Source organism: Brachyhypopomus gauderio, unplaced genomic scaffold, assembly GCF_052324685.1.
Source record: "Brachyhypopomus gauderio isolate BG-103 unplaced genomic scaffold, BGAUD_0.2 sc108, whole genome shotgun sequence".
Classification (NCBI taxonomy): domain Eukaryota; kingdom Metazoa; phylum Chordata; class Actinopteri; order Gymnotiformes; family Hypopomidae; genus Brachyhypopomus; species Brachyhypopomus gauderio.
The window spans coordinates 135,134-151,009 of record NW_027506929.1 but is presented as its reverse complement, the minus strand read 5'-3'; the positions used below and the strand labels follow the sequence as shown (position 1 = coordinate 151,009).

Sequence of the window (15,876 nt, the reverse complement as noted above, 5' to 3'; positions counted from 1 at the left end):
TAGTTATTTTTTTAGATAAAATGGATTCAAATAGGACTGCAACAAACATACAATTATGAAAACAGTTTTTCACAAAATGTGCCCGCTGTTTTGAAAAGTGTTTTTTTTTTAAGCTCAAAATGTCATTTTTTACATTAACAGTTGAAAAAAAATGCAGTATTTTATGTATTTTTTTCTTTTGAAAATGTATATCAGATACAGGTTGTTTTACATTTCACAAGGGCATGCACTTTTGTACATCGACACTAACTGTGTTCTGCAGAAGCACGAAGCCCAAACGTATCAGCAGCACATCATCTATGGTCCGTTTGGCTTCTCGTCAGGGTTTGACTTCTTTCATGGGACTTTGGGTGAGCAAGGGCACAGGTGGCCTGAGAAAGTTGGAGGTGTTACATGATGGACTCATGACAAGAACGTATCCTGAAAATACTGCTGATTAATCCTATGTACTATGATTTGTACCTTTTGAGTCGGCATTATCAATTTGGGTTTTTTTCCATTATTGGCTTTATGCACTGTCACTTCATGTAATTCAGAAAATTCTGAAAAATAAAGACAAATTGTTCTGTACCCCCTATGTAAAATTATTATTCTTGTGTATATAAGTCTTTTTGATATGCTATTTAACTGTTAAATACCAAAAGTGCAAAATGACAAAAGGCTATGCAAAATGCAACATTTCGATAAACAGAGACATCGTGTGGCTGCGCAAGGGAACTGTTTACGCCAAACGTGCGCTAACAAACTAGCTTCAAACGAGCAAAAAACATCAGCGTCATACTTCACACATATTTGTCAGCCTACTGTAAATAAACGTCCTCCAGTAATAACCTCTCACGCGCACTGCAGACAGCTTATAGCCTGTGCATCGACATCTGAATACCTATCGTCTGATCTGGACACAGTGAAACTTGATTCTGCAGCTCAGGATGACTGTTCACCAGAGGTGGGGCACTCTGAATCGGTGTTGACCTAATAGGAAGGAGCCCGAGGTGTCGTGAGAACTATTACGCAATGGACGAAGATGCACAGCCGGGAAGTGTATGGTCTGTAGGTCTGTAGGGGTAGTGGTATGTTGGTAGGTTACTGAAGTAGGAAGGCTGCGTCCGAGACAGTGACATCTGAAAATGTCTCAGAGAGTGTTCGCCCTGCCTAGACAGCAGTCTCTGTTTCTGCCGGCCGTTATCAATCCGTTTGTGCAAGACATTAAGCTGACCAGAAGTGAGAAGATCAAAGTAAGTAGTGGTTTATGTTATCGTTCGATCTCCTGCAGTTGTGGTAATCTTAAATGTATATAGACATCATCCGATGATAAATAGAGAACCAGAGTAAAGGCTGTCTTGTGTACTGGTGATACTGTATGCATAATCGTTAATCAACCATCTGACCATCCTAACGTGTTTCCGTGGAGGTATTTTAGCAGTTGAGACACGTATACATATAAACCACACGGACATTGCTTTACGTTACACATACAAATTAAGTGAGCTTATTTTTACCTACGAAATCACACTGGAAATAAAAATGCATTTAAAAAACGTGCAAATATTCTGCAGCGTCAAACTGCCGAGACGCGCAACAAGTATGAGACGTTCGTGTGCTGGTGTGTCTGCAGTGTGTTCTTCTTGGAGTGCTCCTCCTGCCGCTTCGCTCGCTCTTCGTGGCTCTGGTGCTCATGACCACATGGCTCGTCGCTGCCGTAATAACGTTCAAGCGTCCTCTGAAAAGAGACGTTGGTCCCATGAAGGGCTGGAGGAGGTAAAGGCAAACTTTTCATCATCCAACACTTCGGTTCGCCTTACATATGTAGCCCAACGGTTCTTCATGACCATCTCGTTTTGAGTACATTTGACTTTATATGTATCAAGAACCGACCTGCCTTGTGCACGTATTCCTAATGAATGAGAGGATCATATTTGTTCTACAGTTCACAAAGATGATGATCCTCAACCAGCCAGTCTGCCCTGGCGGTTTGTGCTATCTTGATGTGATCCCCTGTGGTTAGGGTCATCAGATAATCTCTAGAAGACAGAAGAGAGAGCCATGCAACTCAATCCAAGCTGTTTGCAAGCACATGTTCTATTGGCTTTCACATGTATGAATGCACAGGCTTTCTGTAAAAGCAGAATGTAAATGCACATGGCCTTGCCCATCGAAACCTGTTATGCTTGTTTGGGTTTGATACAATGTGCTCAAAATTGGTGCCTTCTCAAATTTAAATGCATGAAACCTACCAGTCTAAGTGCAGTTCTGTGTAACAAGACGTTAAAGCCACCTATACCTTTTCTACCCTGCCTTTGTTTCTGTGTGTCTTCTGGGTGCGTGTGTGCGTGTTGTGTACAGACTCATGTGCCGTACGGCGATGGTGTTCCTGGGCAGGGTCTATTTCTTGGGGATGGGGTTCCGTGTGGTGGTGAAGGGGAAGCAGGCGACTGGTAGTGAGGCTCCCATCCTGGTCGTGGCTCCACACTCGTCCTTCTTCGACGCCATCGCCTGCATCGTGGCCGGCCTGCCCTCCATCGTGTCCCGCTCCGAGTCCCTGGCCGCGCCCCTATTTGGCCGTGAGTAACAGACAACTGCAAGCTCTCCGCTCTCGCACAGCACTGATACTGGATCAGTGATGCAAGGCCAAGCAGATATTTGGGAGGCTGTTTTGAAAGGTTAACCAAATAGCTGCTGATCATTCAGACGATAAAAGGCCCCTTACGTTAAACACAAGGTTCATATTTTGAAAGCCAGGAGACTATTACCTCTATTTTAGTGTGTTGTATAGGGTTTTTGTTTATGTAATTAACCTGCAAAGTCACAAAGCTCAAAGATCATGTCAGTGGGAGTAAATCTCTCCCACAGAAAATACTTCTCTCAGCTGCTTGACATACCTTATGGGAAGTCCAGCCCTTTTGATTTGTTATAATAATGACACTATCTTGTTACACAATTCTTATTGCCTATTCACCAGCAACAATGGCCAAAAAGGTGTGGGCGAGCCAACCAATCAGCACAATGGGTTTGCTAATATATGCAAAAGAGAGCAGGGTTTGTTTTGTTGTTTAAGTGCTCCATTCAGCACTTTAAATTGTTATGGTAATGAGAGAACGTAAAAATGAGGAATGAGAATCTGTCAGCTCATAAAATAATCTATTTACTTCAGCTCTGAGATTGTGTGTGTGTGTGTGTGTGTGTGTGTGTGTGTGTGTGGTCTTCCAGGGATCCTACGGTGCATGCAGCCTGTCTTGGTGTCACGGAAGGATCCAGACTCTCGCAAAAACACCATCCTCGAAATAACCAAACGGGCCCGGTCTGGGGGCCACTGGCCACAGGTGAGGTTCAACCACTCCATGGGCCTGCCGATGTGTGTCATATTTCCTCGGAAGTTTTTAGGGACAATGATGAAACAGTAGTTGCACAACTTGAGTTGAAAAGGGAATTTCAAAGTTTTGTTGAAGCATTTCGAAAAGCAGGAAATCACGTTGACCCTTTCTTCCTGTGTAATAAGAAAGGTAGCCTTTCTTTTACAACATCTCCTTTTCTACCAAGAGCAGTTCAAAATAAATAAATGTGAGTAATTAAGTTATGTAAATGTAAAATTTGTGGTGATTGTTTTCATTATGTTTTTGTTGACAATTTTTCTCCATAAAGGGGAAGAAGTTTAATCAGGTTTTTTTGTTGTTGTTACAAACACTCTAATGGAATTAGATTTGTTACACATAAAACGGTCAGTCCTAACCAGCACTTAATGAAAACATCATTTATGTTGTGCATTATCCTCATTTTTCAGATGTTGATTTTTCCTGAAGGGACGTGCACAAACCGCACCTGTCTCATTACTTTCAAACAAGGCAAGCACATTCATTATCACCGTATTTCTCTATTTGTCTGTCTGTCTGGGTCCACACATTTATGCAGACAAACAGTCTGTAGCACATCAGCCTGGCTGTCACTCTGCACTCTACACAAAAGGCAAAGCCTTCACATAAATGCTTGCTCGCAACCTTTAACTGTGCAATGCACGTGTATTTTTAGTAGAGTATGAAAGTGACATTGCATGCACGTTGCACCACCCATAATAACGGGTACACTGAGTTTGCTGCATGACAAAAAGATGGAACAAGAAGGATTCTTGCAAACCAGTTTGACTGCAATGCAAATGTGCAGCAGGGCAGGTGGGCAGTTTGAGGGGGTGAACGGAATGTTCGGGTCACATGCTGTTTGCATTTCACTGACAAAAGCAGCGCCAGCGTCTTTCTACAGAGGTTTCGTCACATTTTTTATAGGTGCACCACATATTTCCTTCCCCTTGAACACTGAGAAGGAACTACAGCTTCAGTTACAAAAGTAGTAAATGAATAACAATGTGAGAAGGGGAATGATAGAAAAGTCTGATCTGTAGCCTTTTCTGTTCACAGGTGCCTTCGCGATAGAAAAGTCTGATCTGTAGCCTTTTCTGTTCACAGGTGCCTTCGTGCCTGGGGTCCCTGTGCAGCCGGTGCTGATCAGATACCCCAATAAGCCGGTGAGTGACGCACACTCACTTTCCTATTTAGTCAGTGCAGATGCTTATTCCACTCATAACCTGATTAGGTTTGACGGCTTCAAACTATCTTCAAACCTCAAGTTCCATCTGCTAAATGCCATAAATGTTAAAAATCAAGCTGGTCAGTATTCAGCACAGAGGATATCCACGATTCTCTGTTAAATGTAAATGTGCCATTTTGTCAATTGTGATTTTTCACCGCAATCAAAATTTGTCCTCCGCTTTTTACCCATCTGTGCAGTTAGAACACACACACTTGTGATTACTAAGGGGCTGTGGATCACACGTGCCCAGAGCGGTGGGCAGCCCGGCGCCCGGGGAGCAGTTGGGGTTAGGTGCCTTGCTCAAGGGCATCTCAGTCATGGCCTCAGGTCTGGGATCGAACCCACGACCCTCCGGTCACAAGACCAGTTCCTTACAACCAGGCCATGTGGGCAGTCATGGCCTGGTGGTTAGGGAACTGGTCTTGTGACCGGAGGGTTGTGGGTTCGATCCCCAGACCTGAGGTCATAACTGAGGTGCCCCTGAGCAAGGCCCTTAACCCTCAATTCCTCACTTGTATAAAAATGAGATTAAAAAAACGTAAGTCACTCTGGAAAAGGGTGTCAGCCAAATGCCATAAATGTAAATGTAATGCTTTCAGTCGTTGTGGTTGAGGTGAAGTTGGTGATTTAAATAAAAGGACTAAAGAAATGTTTTGCCATAGCCATTATTGCTAAGTGGTCAAAGTAGAACTGCAACATCTATTTGCTAGGACAAAATATCCAAAAAACTACAGTCCCCACGACCCTTGTCGGTGTCTTGAGGAAGAACCATAGAGTAACTGTATTTGAATGCTAAACTTTATCTGCAAACCCTCTTCTACTTACCATTAACCATTTTTTCACCATTGTCTGCTCTGCAGGACACAGTGACATGGACATGGCAAGGACCCAAATCGTAAGTGATGAACATTTAAGATCATTACACAGATAGCAGAGCTAAAAGACCAAAGGCCTCTGTATCTTAGTCTGTAATCGTATATGTGGATCCTGTATTAAGTATTAACTGGAGATATGAATGAACTGCCCATTTTGTTTAAAATACAAATCCTTTTTGTGCTGAGTCATCTGACTAGAAAAACAGGAAGGTTCCTCATTTAGAGCCAGCCATGCTTTATGTTGCCCTATTTACAGCCATGGTGTCTCCAAACCTGCTCCCCTTATTTCCACAAGTTTCCACCTAATCCAAAAATCAAATTTTCAACCAAACCAGTCATAAACTAGACACAAACCTGTCATAACCCTGCTTAAAGATATTCTGATAGGCCCAAGTCTATCTTCTTAATCTTCCCACCAGCTCCAGAATAAATGTCAGTCCTGATTTAATGCCACATAAATGCTTTTCCACACTGATGTGAGTATTTAGCCGAATGGTTCCTGAGCAGTTCATGTTGCTTCCTGCTGCAGGTGGACTTTGCTTCTGCATACACTGTGTCAGCTCTACACCACCGTGGAGATTGAGGTTAGCACCTCTGCTGTGAACTTCTGTACTCTGGTTACAACGTCTGTGTCTTCCTTTTCTATGGCCACATGAAACAAATGTCATGAACCGTCTGACAGAAGCTTACTTTACTGAGAACCTCGTGGATGTTATGAGGACACACGTTTTCATTTTCAGAATTACCTGACCTTGGAAATTGAAACTGAAAATCTAAGACACAAAAGCAACAATTGTGTTAAATTAATATTCCTGTATTTTCTACCTAATCTCAGTTTACCACATTTGTAGTGCATTGTGAGTCACCATGGTGGTAATACACGTAATTATCTGTTGTAATTAACTGACTGTGATGATTCACAGCTACATTATTTTCAGTACAAAAAAAGAGTAATTTGTTAAGCCTGCTATATCCTTGGTATTAACCCTGGGTGAATGTTCAACGTCTTTTTCAAATGAACTTACAGTTTGTGTGCTCTCAACTCACGTGTTGCAGTTCCTGCCTCCACATATCCCAACAGAAGAAGAACAGGCAAACGCCACCAAGTTTGCTCAGGCTGTCCGGGCAAAAATGGCAAGGTGGGCCTGGTTTTACGTGGCCCTGCCCCATCAACGCCAAATGCAGGCTTGCGCAGGACATGTCAATATGACCACATCAATGACCTCAGCACTCACTGAGTCCACGTTATCGATGATCTTGTGTCCTCAGGTCACTGGGTGTCCCGGTAACGGATCACACGTTCGAGGACTGCCGACTCATGATCTCAGCAGGGGAGCTGACCCTGCCCATGGAGGCGGGGCTAGTGGAGTTCACCAAGATCAGCAGGAAACTCGAGTATGGAAAACACGATCCCGTCCTGAACTGCATCCTTTACTACCCAACACTGTATTCCTTCACTGTTCATGTGGTGTGATAATAACTCATTAGGAACTTACAGATTATAATTATTATTGTCATTAAAATGAAGGTGATATTTTATTACTATTTGATATTATTACTAAAAGCACAATTTGGGTGTAAACTGAAGCTCTGTAATCAAGTGGAAAGTATTAGAATTATTCTAAGAAATCCTTATAACCAGAGCTGTAATGAGAGTTTCTGTGGAATTATTCATCAAGTGTCTTATTATCTTGTTTAGTCTGAAATGGGACAATGTGAAGAAGGAGCTGGAGAATTTTGCTACCATCGCTCGCTCGTGTAAAGGCGGCCGGATCCGGATAGAGGAGTTTGCCCGTTTCCTCAAACTGCCCATCAGCCCTGCCCTGCGGGCTCTGTTTGCTCTTTTTGACAGGGTACGTGCGTGCATGTGATTGACCAACCTAATTTAAGATGGTCATTCTGTCTCAAAGTTCAAATAAATTTGGAGAGTGACCGGACGATGTTTTTTATTTTACTCTCACTACAGGATGGCGATGGCACAATTGATTTCCGAGAGTATGTCATCGGTGTGACTGTGTTGTGTCGCCCAGCTAACACAGAGGAGGTCATCCACACAGCATTTAAGGTGAAACATTTTCTCATGGATGTGCTTGATAAATATTATCTATACATGTCTCTTTTAGAAATGTTTTATTATTATTCAATTTCAGTTTATTACTTTGGGACTAGAGCTGTAAGTTAAATTGTCTTGCATATATTTAGCATTTTCTCTTATATGCTAACTGTAAGGATGTTACCTTGTGATGTTTCGCCTCAGCTGTTTGATGTAGATGAAGACCAGTGCATTACTCGTGAGGAGTTCACCAGCCTGCTGCGCTGTGCTCTGGGTGTGAGTGATCTCAATGTCGCCAAACTCTTCAACGAAATTGACGCAGATGGATCAGATCACATTACATACGGTGTGTGCACGATTCACCTCAGTAAACGAGCTTTACTCTGGTAGCTGTACTGAAGGCTAACCTATGGAATCAAATGATACTGTAAATTTTGTGAATAGTTTTATACCACACAGCATATATATTGCATTTACAATCTGAGTCCATTCCCATACTAGACACTTATTATGGGCTATTTTTATATTAAATGAATATTCATAGCCTGTAAGTAATCACTTTGTTTTTTGTCTCCTGTAATCATTAGATGAGTTCCGCACCTTTGCCATCACTCACCCAGAGTACGCTAAACTCTTCACAACATATATCGAGCTCCAGCGATACCAGGGCTTCCAAGGGGAGGAGCCAGAATCTGAAGACAGCATCTCAGACAAGAAGGATAACTAAGTGTCATGGGAAAACCACTGCACTGTGGGTGTTGGGAGGCAGGTAGAAACCACTGGAGAGCTTAGGTCAGAGGTCAAATGGCCTTTTGATTGTTTTTTAACACAGTGATACTATTGGATGAAACTCTGGAACTATTTTCTTAACACATACCATAGACGTGTACAGAGTAATCACCTTTGACAAGGATGCAGGAAACGTTTCAGCAAAGGTTGCAGAACTCCTTCACGTATGATTCAGCCGCCCCCACCTGGCGTCCCCATACTGTCATCAGACATTGCATCAGAAGTTTTATTTAAAGCATTGCATTACACTGTGCTGCATCTTGCTGCTATGGCTAGGGCAAAACGTATTACGATGTTTTGTTTGCTGTTTTTGTTGCTTTCTTTTATTTTATCTGGTGCAATTTTGTTTTTTGAAGTATTAATTGCATCCAGTTCTTAAAGCTTAAATGTTGCAGTCTTGTGCCACTACTGTTATACAGATGTTCACATCAATACTGCAAAGCACAATTTCTAATCATTATTCTGGTATAATATGAACAACAAAAGTAGGTCACAGGGACGGAGGGTGCTAGTACACATTTCTCTCTCCGCTTCTCCCTCTCTCCCACTCTGATGCAGAAAGTTTGCGGTGTTCAAAGGTTTTCACCTGATGTCTTCTTGTATTTGCATTTATAATGAGAAAAGATACTGCTGGGTTAGCGTTCTGTGTCTGCACTGCAACACTGCAATTAGGACATCTTGTTAATACACCTCTGTGCTTATTTTGTAATAAAACCATGAAATTACAGGTTTCTCAAATAACTATTTCTATTTAATATAAATAGTCTTTTGTGTTCCACCTCATGAATATTTATGAGAGGGGGGCGTCAGTGGAAATTCCTGAGCAGACCAAGAAACGACGATGTTCTTGTACTGAACTCTTCCACCAGGTGGCAGCAGTGGACTGTTCACGCTACGTGAAGATCAGCATGAGTAGTGTCAGTTCTGTCCGGTAGTGCCCATCACAATGTGGCTCAAAGCATGGCTATTTTTACTATATATTTGTCAATTTTTGACAAATTTGTGTCAAAAATATATATTTTTTGACAAATAATTTGTCAAAAATTATTTTTATTTTTGACAAATATATTTTTACTATATATTTGTTATATATATATAATTTACTATATATTTGTGTGTGTGTGTGCGTGCCTGCGTGATTTCTAGAGCAACAGGTTAAAAAAAGGTAATTTATAGTGCACATACACTCACCAGCCACTTTATTAGGTACACGTTGCTAGTACCAGGTTGGACCCCCTTTTACCTTCAGAACTGCCTTAATCCTTCATGACATAGATTCAACAAGGTACTGGAAACATTCCTCAGAGAGTCTGGTCCATATTGACATGAGAGCATCACACAGTTGCTGCAGATTTGTCGGCTGCACATCCATGGCGAGAATCTCCCATTCCACCACATCTCAAAGACGCTCTATTGGATTGAGATCTGGTGACTGGAGGCTATTCAAGTACAGTGAACTCATTGTTGTGTTCAATAAACCTGAGATGATTCACGCTTTATGACATGGCACTTTATCCTACTGGAAGTAGCCATCAGAAAATGGGTACACTGTGGTCATATAGGGATGGACATGGTCAGCAACAATACTCAGGTAGGCTGTGGCGTTGACATGATGCTCAATTGGTACTAATGGGCTCAAAGTGTGCCAGTGCGGTCTTCTGCTGCTGTAGCCCATCCACCTCAAGGTTTGATGTGTTGTGCGTTCAGAAATGCTTTGCTGCATGTCTTGGTTGTAACAACTTGTTATTTGAGTTACTGTTGCCGCTCTTATCAGCTAGAACCAGTCTGGCCATTCTCCTCTGACCTCTGGCATCAACAAAGCATTTGCGCCCAAAGAACTGCCACTCACCTAGACATGGTTGTGCGTGAAAATCACAGTAGATCAGCAGCTTCTGAAATACTCAGACCAGCCCGTCTGACACCAACAACCATGCCACATTCAAAGTCACTTAAATCACCTTTCTGAGTTGCTGCCATGTGATTGGCTGATCCGACATTTGTGTTAATGAGCAGTTGGACAGATGTACCTAATAAAATGGCCGATGAGTGTATGTCAAAGTTATAATCTTCAATTTAAACCCGATGAACCATGTGCCATATTCTGTTAAGCAGAAGAGGTGCGCATTATAAACACCACTTCTGTCAGCACACAGTAGAGACCAGCGTAAAGCATCAGGAGCACTTACTAACAACAGACAGTAAATAGCAGTGTAAAGCATCATAAACACTCCCTGTTAGCACAGTAAAGACCAGTGTAAAGCATCATAAACACTCTCAGCATACAGTAAAGACCACTGTGAAGCATCATAAACACTGTCAGCACACAATAATGACCATAATTATTCTTAGCATCAGCACAGTAAAGACCAGTGTAAAGCATCATAAACACCGTCAGTGCACAGTAAAGACCAGTGTAAAGCATCATAAACACCATCAGTGCACAGTAAAGACCAGTGTAAAGCATCATAAACACCATCAGTGTACAGTAAAGACCAGTGTAAAGCATCATAAACAATCACTGTCAGCACACAGTTAAGACCACTGTAACGCATCATAAACACTTTCAGCACACAAGAATGACCATAAACATTCTTAGCATAAGCACAGTAAAGACCAGTGTAAAGCATCATAAACACCATCAGCTCACAGTAAAGACCAGTGTAAAGCATCATAAACACTGTCAGCACACAGTAAAGACCAGTGTAAAGCATCATAACAACTCTCAGCATACAGTAAAGACCAGTGTAAAGCATCATAAACACTGTCAGCACACAGTAAAGACCAGTGTAAAACATCATAAACACCATCAGCTCACAGTAAAGACCAGTGTAAAGCATCATAAACAGTCAGCACACAGTAAAGACCAGTGTAAAGCATCATAACAACTCTCAGCATACAGTAAAGACCAGTGTAAAGCATCATAAACACTGTCAGCACACAGTAAAGACCAGTGTAAAGCATCATAAACACTGTCAGCACACAGTAAAGACCAGTGTAAAGCATCATAAACACTGTCAGCACACAGTAAAGACATCATGAACACTCACCATCAGCACAGTAAAGACCACTGTAAAGCAAAGGCTGAAACCCAGGTTTAAGTCACTGTAAATATCAAGCCACAACATACACATGTAGACCTGCGTCGACTGGAGAGTGGTTCATATTCTTTTTTAAATTGAACACTGCAGTATGATTGCATGATCATGTGATTTGTACATTTTGATTTTCTGCCTATTTAATAGGCAGAAGAGCTGAAGTTAAGGTTAGGGTTAAGTGTAGGCACAATTTACTGACAGGACTAGCAGAATAATAATACAAAGCTCAGTGTGTGCAAGTGATTTTCTAAGGAGGCATGCAGTGGTGTCAGTGGCCGGTGAAGATGATGATGATGATGATGATGATGTTCTCTTTCGTTAAGCTCAGGCAGATGAAGAATGGAGTGACGCTCACTTCATTATAGCCCTGCTGCGCTTAGCAGCTGCGATTTCCACCGTCGATTTGTTTTAACCTTTTCAGACGAGAGGAGCCCATTTCATTTTAATCACAATTGATGAGAAGGTATGGAATCAATTAAGTAAGATCACTGCCTCCCTCTCTCTCTCAGTCTCCTCTTTCTCTTCCCTCTTCTGCTCCCTCTCTCCTCTCTCCTCCATCTCTCCTCTCTCCCATCCCTCCTCTCTCTCCTCTATCTCGACTCTCTCCCATCCCTCCTCTCTCTCTCCCTCTCTCCTTTTTCCTCTCTCCCTCTCTCCCTCCCTGCTCTCCTCTCTCTCTCTCTCACTCCTCCCTCTCCCTACTTCTTTACCTTCTTTTCCATCACGTTGATATTGGTGTATCCATTTTGAAGCAGCCCCAGGTGATGTCTGTCTAGTCAAATCGTAATCGATCAACGGTCACTAATCGCGTTTTATTTGCACCAGCCTGCGAGAGAAGCCGCTACGGGGGCAAGAACGAGCCGGCGTCTGCCCACACAGATGAGGGAAGGACTGATCAGACTCACGCCTGCAAAAGGTCAGACAGGCCGAGTTTCTAATTAATGATGGGTCAGGCAGTGGAGTAAAGCTGTGAAGCCTGCTGCACCCAGGACCAGGGACCATGTGAGGGACCAGGGCACATGTGTGGGACCAGGGCTCATATTTGGGACCAGGGCACATGTGTGGGACCAGGGCACATGTGTGGGACCAGGGCCCATATGTGGGGCCAGGGACCATGTGAGGGACCAGGGCCCATGTGAGGGACCAGGGCCCATATGTGGGGCCAGGGACCATGTGAGGGACCAGGGCCCATATGTGGGGCCAGGGACCATGTGAGGGACCAGGGCCCATGTGTGGGACCAGGGCCCATATGTGGGGCCAGGGACCATGTGAGGGACCAGGGCCCATATGTGGGGCCAGGGACCATGTGAGGGACCAGGGACCATGTGTGGGACCAGGGCACATGTGTGGGACCAGGGCCCATATGTGGGGCCAGGGACCATGTGAGGGACCAGGGACCATGTGTGGGACCAGGGACCATGTGTGGGACCAGGGCCCATGTGTGGGACCAGGGCACCTGTGTAGGACCAGGGCCCATATGTAGGACCAGGGCCCATGTGTGGGACCAGAGCACATGTGTGGGACCAGGGCCCATGTGTGGGACCAGGGCACCTGTGTAGGACCAGGGCCCATGTGTAGGACCAGGGCCCATGTGTGGGACCAGAGCACATGTGTGGAACCAGGGCACATGTGTGGGACCAGGGCACATATGTGGGACCAGGGCCCATGTGTGGGACCAGGGCACCTGTGTAGGACCAGGGCCCATGTGTGGGACCAGGGCCCATGTGTGGGACCAGAGCACATTTGTGGGACCAGGGTCCATGTGTGGGACCAGGGCACACGTGTGTGACCAGGGCCCATATGTGGGGCCTGGGCCCATGTGTGGGACCAGGGCTCATATTTGGGACCAGGGCACATGTGTGGGACCAGGGCACATGTGTGGGACCAGGGCTCATATTTGGGACCAGGGCACATGTGTGGGGCCAGGGCCCATGTGTATGTGTCAGTCTCTCCCAGAGTCATACATGCTTTCCCTTTCTGTTTCTAGTTCACAGGTTGTAGGAGGGGTTAATATGCACTATAGCAATATGCAATATAGCACTGAACAGCATCTTGAGTCTTGTGTAATGTGTACTCACATGTCACACTGCTGTGTGTTTGTTTGTGTACAGATGGTATAACACAGCCTTGCAAAGTCAGTTTCCCCAGTCCTATTCCTCTTCCACACACACACACACACACACACACACACACACACACACACACACACACACACACACACACACACACACACACACACACCACCTGCAGCACTTTGACATCGGTTTGATCTAAGGAAGACTCCTCAGTCTGGCCAGAGATGACAAAAGCTCCCGCGTCATGCTTGTGAGCGCAAGACACAAACACACACAGCACTCCATTGAAATCCTGCAAGACGCGATGCTGATTTGTTCAGTACTACTCCTCTGGACAGGATAGATGATCTGGTAACAGAACCAGTTTGAGGATCAAAAAGATTATGAAAACAAAACGAAAAGCAGCTCAGATTTCACACATGTGTTTCACCTCTTCCTGTTTGTACTTCACTGAGGACCGCGGTCCTCACATTGCGTCCCCAGAAGTGTGTTTCTGTTTTGATTGTTTTTGTCTCATGGATCAAAGTCAACAAAGATGCTCTAGAATTTCACCCCACTAACAAATTAGACTTTTCTAAAGTTTTATATATATAAAACGTCATCCAGAAACAATTACTTTCAATCATGCTTTATGATTAAGCCATAATTATACCCTCATATAGGTTAGCAAGCAATATTGCATCCATGGGAACTATCAGATGGGAATAAACTGTTTGGAAACACAATAATATGCGTATAAAGCCAGGAGGTGTGACCTTGTTTATATCCAACCTCCTCACACTGTTTTAAATAAGTTCCTAGAGTATAGAGTGTGGTATGCAGTGGTCCTGAGTTGTGTGGTATGCAGTGGTCCTGAGTTGTGTGCGAGCGGTTCTCTGAGTCACTACACCTAAAAGACTCTGGAATGTTGACTCTGGCCTGAATTGGAAATGTTCAGGAAGGGACAGGGTTAAGTGATGTTACTGATTATGAAACGTTAGTAGAACAATAGTAGAAAAGTGACTGTGATACATTAATAGTCATGGGTAAACTGTATAATGAATGACTCTTCAGTTTAAACAACTTCAAAAAGTAACTAATTTCTTTACCATGAAAATAAGCTTGACATGAATAAACTTGATTTACACAATTTTACCATTACAGGTAAGGTGAGGTGTTCTAGTATGTTCTTAGGGTAAACTCAAGATTTCCAGTAATGTCCATGTCTAGTAATACAGTGAACCTCAACCATGACATCCTTGGTACCCATAAACCCACCCACAAACTGAAGAACACTGAATTCCAGGAATCAGGTAGGAACAAAAATGTGGACTGGATTCAAAACACTCTGCAGAAATCATGAGGGCTTCTATTGTTTCTCCATGAATGAAGACAACTAATTATGTTATTGGAACGGCAAAATGTATATATTTTTACATATGCTTTATATGTTTCATATGCAGTTCTTATATACTTTAAGAGGCAGAAATCAGTCCAGACCTGTCATCTGTTTGTAGGAGATGTGAGCAGTAGTCAGCACAGGAATCATCCTTAATAACAGAAATAATGTATAGGTTTGGATGTGCTGCAATTAATTGGATAATGAAACAAGTCTGACTACCTTATTTGTTGAGCCTAATGAGTGACCTATGACCCTTAGCCTGAGGTTGTCCATCACCTGGTACTTATATCATCCCCTTAGGAAACTCCAGATGCCAACAGTTCCATTTCCTCCTCATACAGCTCCATCTTCTCAAGACTCAGAAGCTCCTCTTGCCTTTAATTTTCTGTGTTTTTCTCACTTTATGTCTGTCTGTCTATCTCTCTCTTCATTAATTCAATAAAACAACAAAACATTAATATTTAACCAATGTTTTTTTTTATTACATAAACAAATTAATAAACCAACTGAAAAACATGTCTTAAATATCCCTAAAATACACCTCACACTCTCTCTCTCCTGCTCTGTTTGTCTTCCCCCACTCATCCAGAGCTAAGACTAACCTTTCGAACTGGCAGGTTATACGAATCTAAACATCCACACAGCACACACGGTGAAAGCCATAAGCAAGTGCCCAGATCAAGAGGCAGCAGGGCTGCTATGTCAGCGTGGAATCCCTCGTGCTCTTTGTGGTTATCTCTGATCATGCTTAGCTAAGGTTTATTTCAAAATTGCAAGTTGCTCTGGATAAAATGTCTGCTACATGCAGTAAATGAATAGCCAGTATAAACGCATGCCTATCATGCATGTTTAATAAGTGGCATTTCTAAATAAGTGACAGGTGGTGATAAATGCTACTGCGTAAAGAGGCACCACCTCCAAATCTGTTCACTTTATGAGTTTTTATGCAAAAAGACAAGGTCGTATTGAACAGCATTAGCACAGACCTCAGTATAATAGCAGCTGCTCACAGGATAAAGCGTTGTGGAGG

At 43.2% G+C, this 15,876-nt stretch overlaps 1 protein-coding gene and 1 long non-coding RNA gene across 2 annotated transcripts; one reads left to right on the top strand and one right to left on the bottom strand.

Annotated features, from left to right (window-relative positions):
- Nucleotides 1-189: 189 nt before the first annotated feature.
- LOC143497384 (uncharacterized) lies at nucleotides 190-6,761 on the bottom strand. Its single transcript, XR_013125869.1, has 3 exons — nucleotides 6,479-6,761; nucleotides 2,359-3,484; nucleotides 190-2,021 (listed from the first exon to the last, which is right to left on the bottom strand). It is a non-coding gene; the product is annotated as an uncharacterized LOC143497384 (long non-coding RNA).
- lpcat2 (lysophosphatidylcholine acyltransferase 2) lies at nucleotides 1,096-9,020 on the top strand. The gene is made up of 14 exons (XM_076993297.1): nucleotides 1,096-1,235; nucleotides 1,616-1,758; nucleotides 2,344-2,561; nucleotides 3,208-3,320; nucleotides 3,779-3,839; nucleotides 4,455-4,513; nucleotides 5,439-5,473; nucleotides 5,983-6,037; nucleotides 6,510-6,592; nucleotides 6,723-6,848; nucleotides 7,153-7,306; nucleotides 7,420-7,518; nucleotides 7,711-7,852; nucleotides 8,094-9,020. The coding sequence occupies exons 1-14, from the start codon at nucleotides 1,128-1,130 to the stop codon at nucleotides 8,231-8,233; spliced, it is 1,536 nt and encodes a 511-aa protein (XP_076849412.1). The 5' UTR covers nucleotides 1,096-1,127; the 3' UTR covers nucleotides 8,234-9,020.
- Nucleotides 9,021-15,876: the final 6,856 nt, after the last annotated feature.

What these genes read in the sequence shown, in the direction of transcription:
- lpcat2 (XM_076993297.1), top strand. Translation starts at nt 1,128, where the DNA reads ATGTCTCAGAGAGTGTTCGCCCTGCCTAGACAGCAGTCTCTGTTTCTG. An exon ending in CTGGGGGCCACTGGCCACAG is followed by an intron (nt 3,321 to 3,778) that starts GTGAGGTTCAAC and finishes CTCATTTTTCAG; the next exon opens with ATGTTGATTTTTCCTGAAGG. An exon ending in ATCAGATCACATTACATACG is followed by an intron (nt 7,853 to 8,093) that starts GTGTGTGCACGA and finishes TGTAATCATTAG; the next exon opens with ATGAGTTCCGCACCTTTGCC.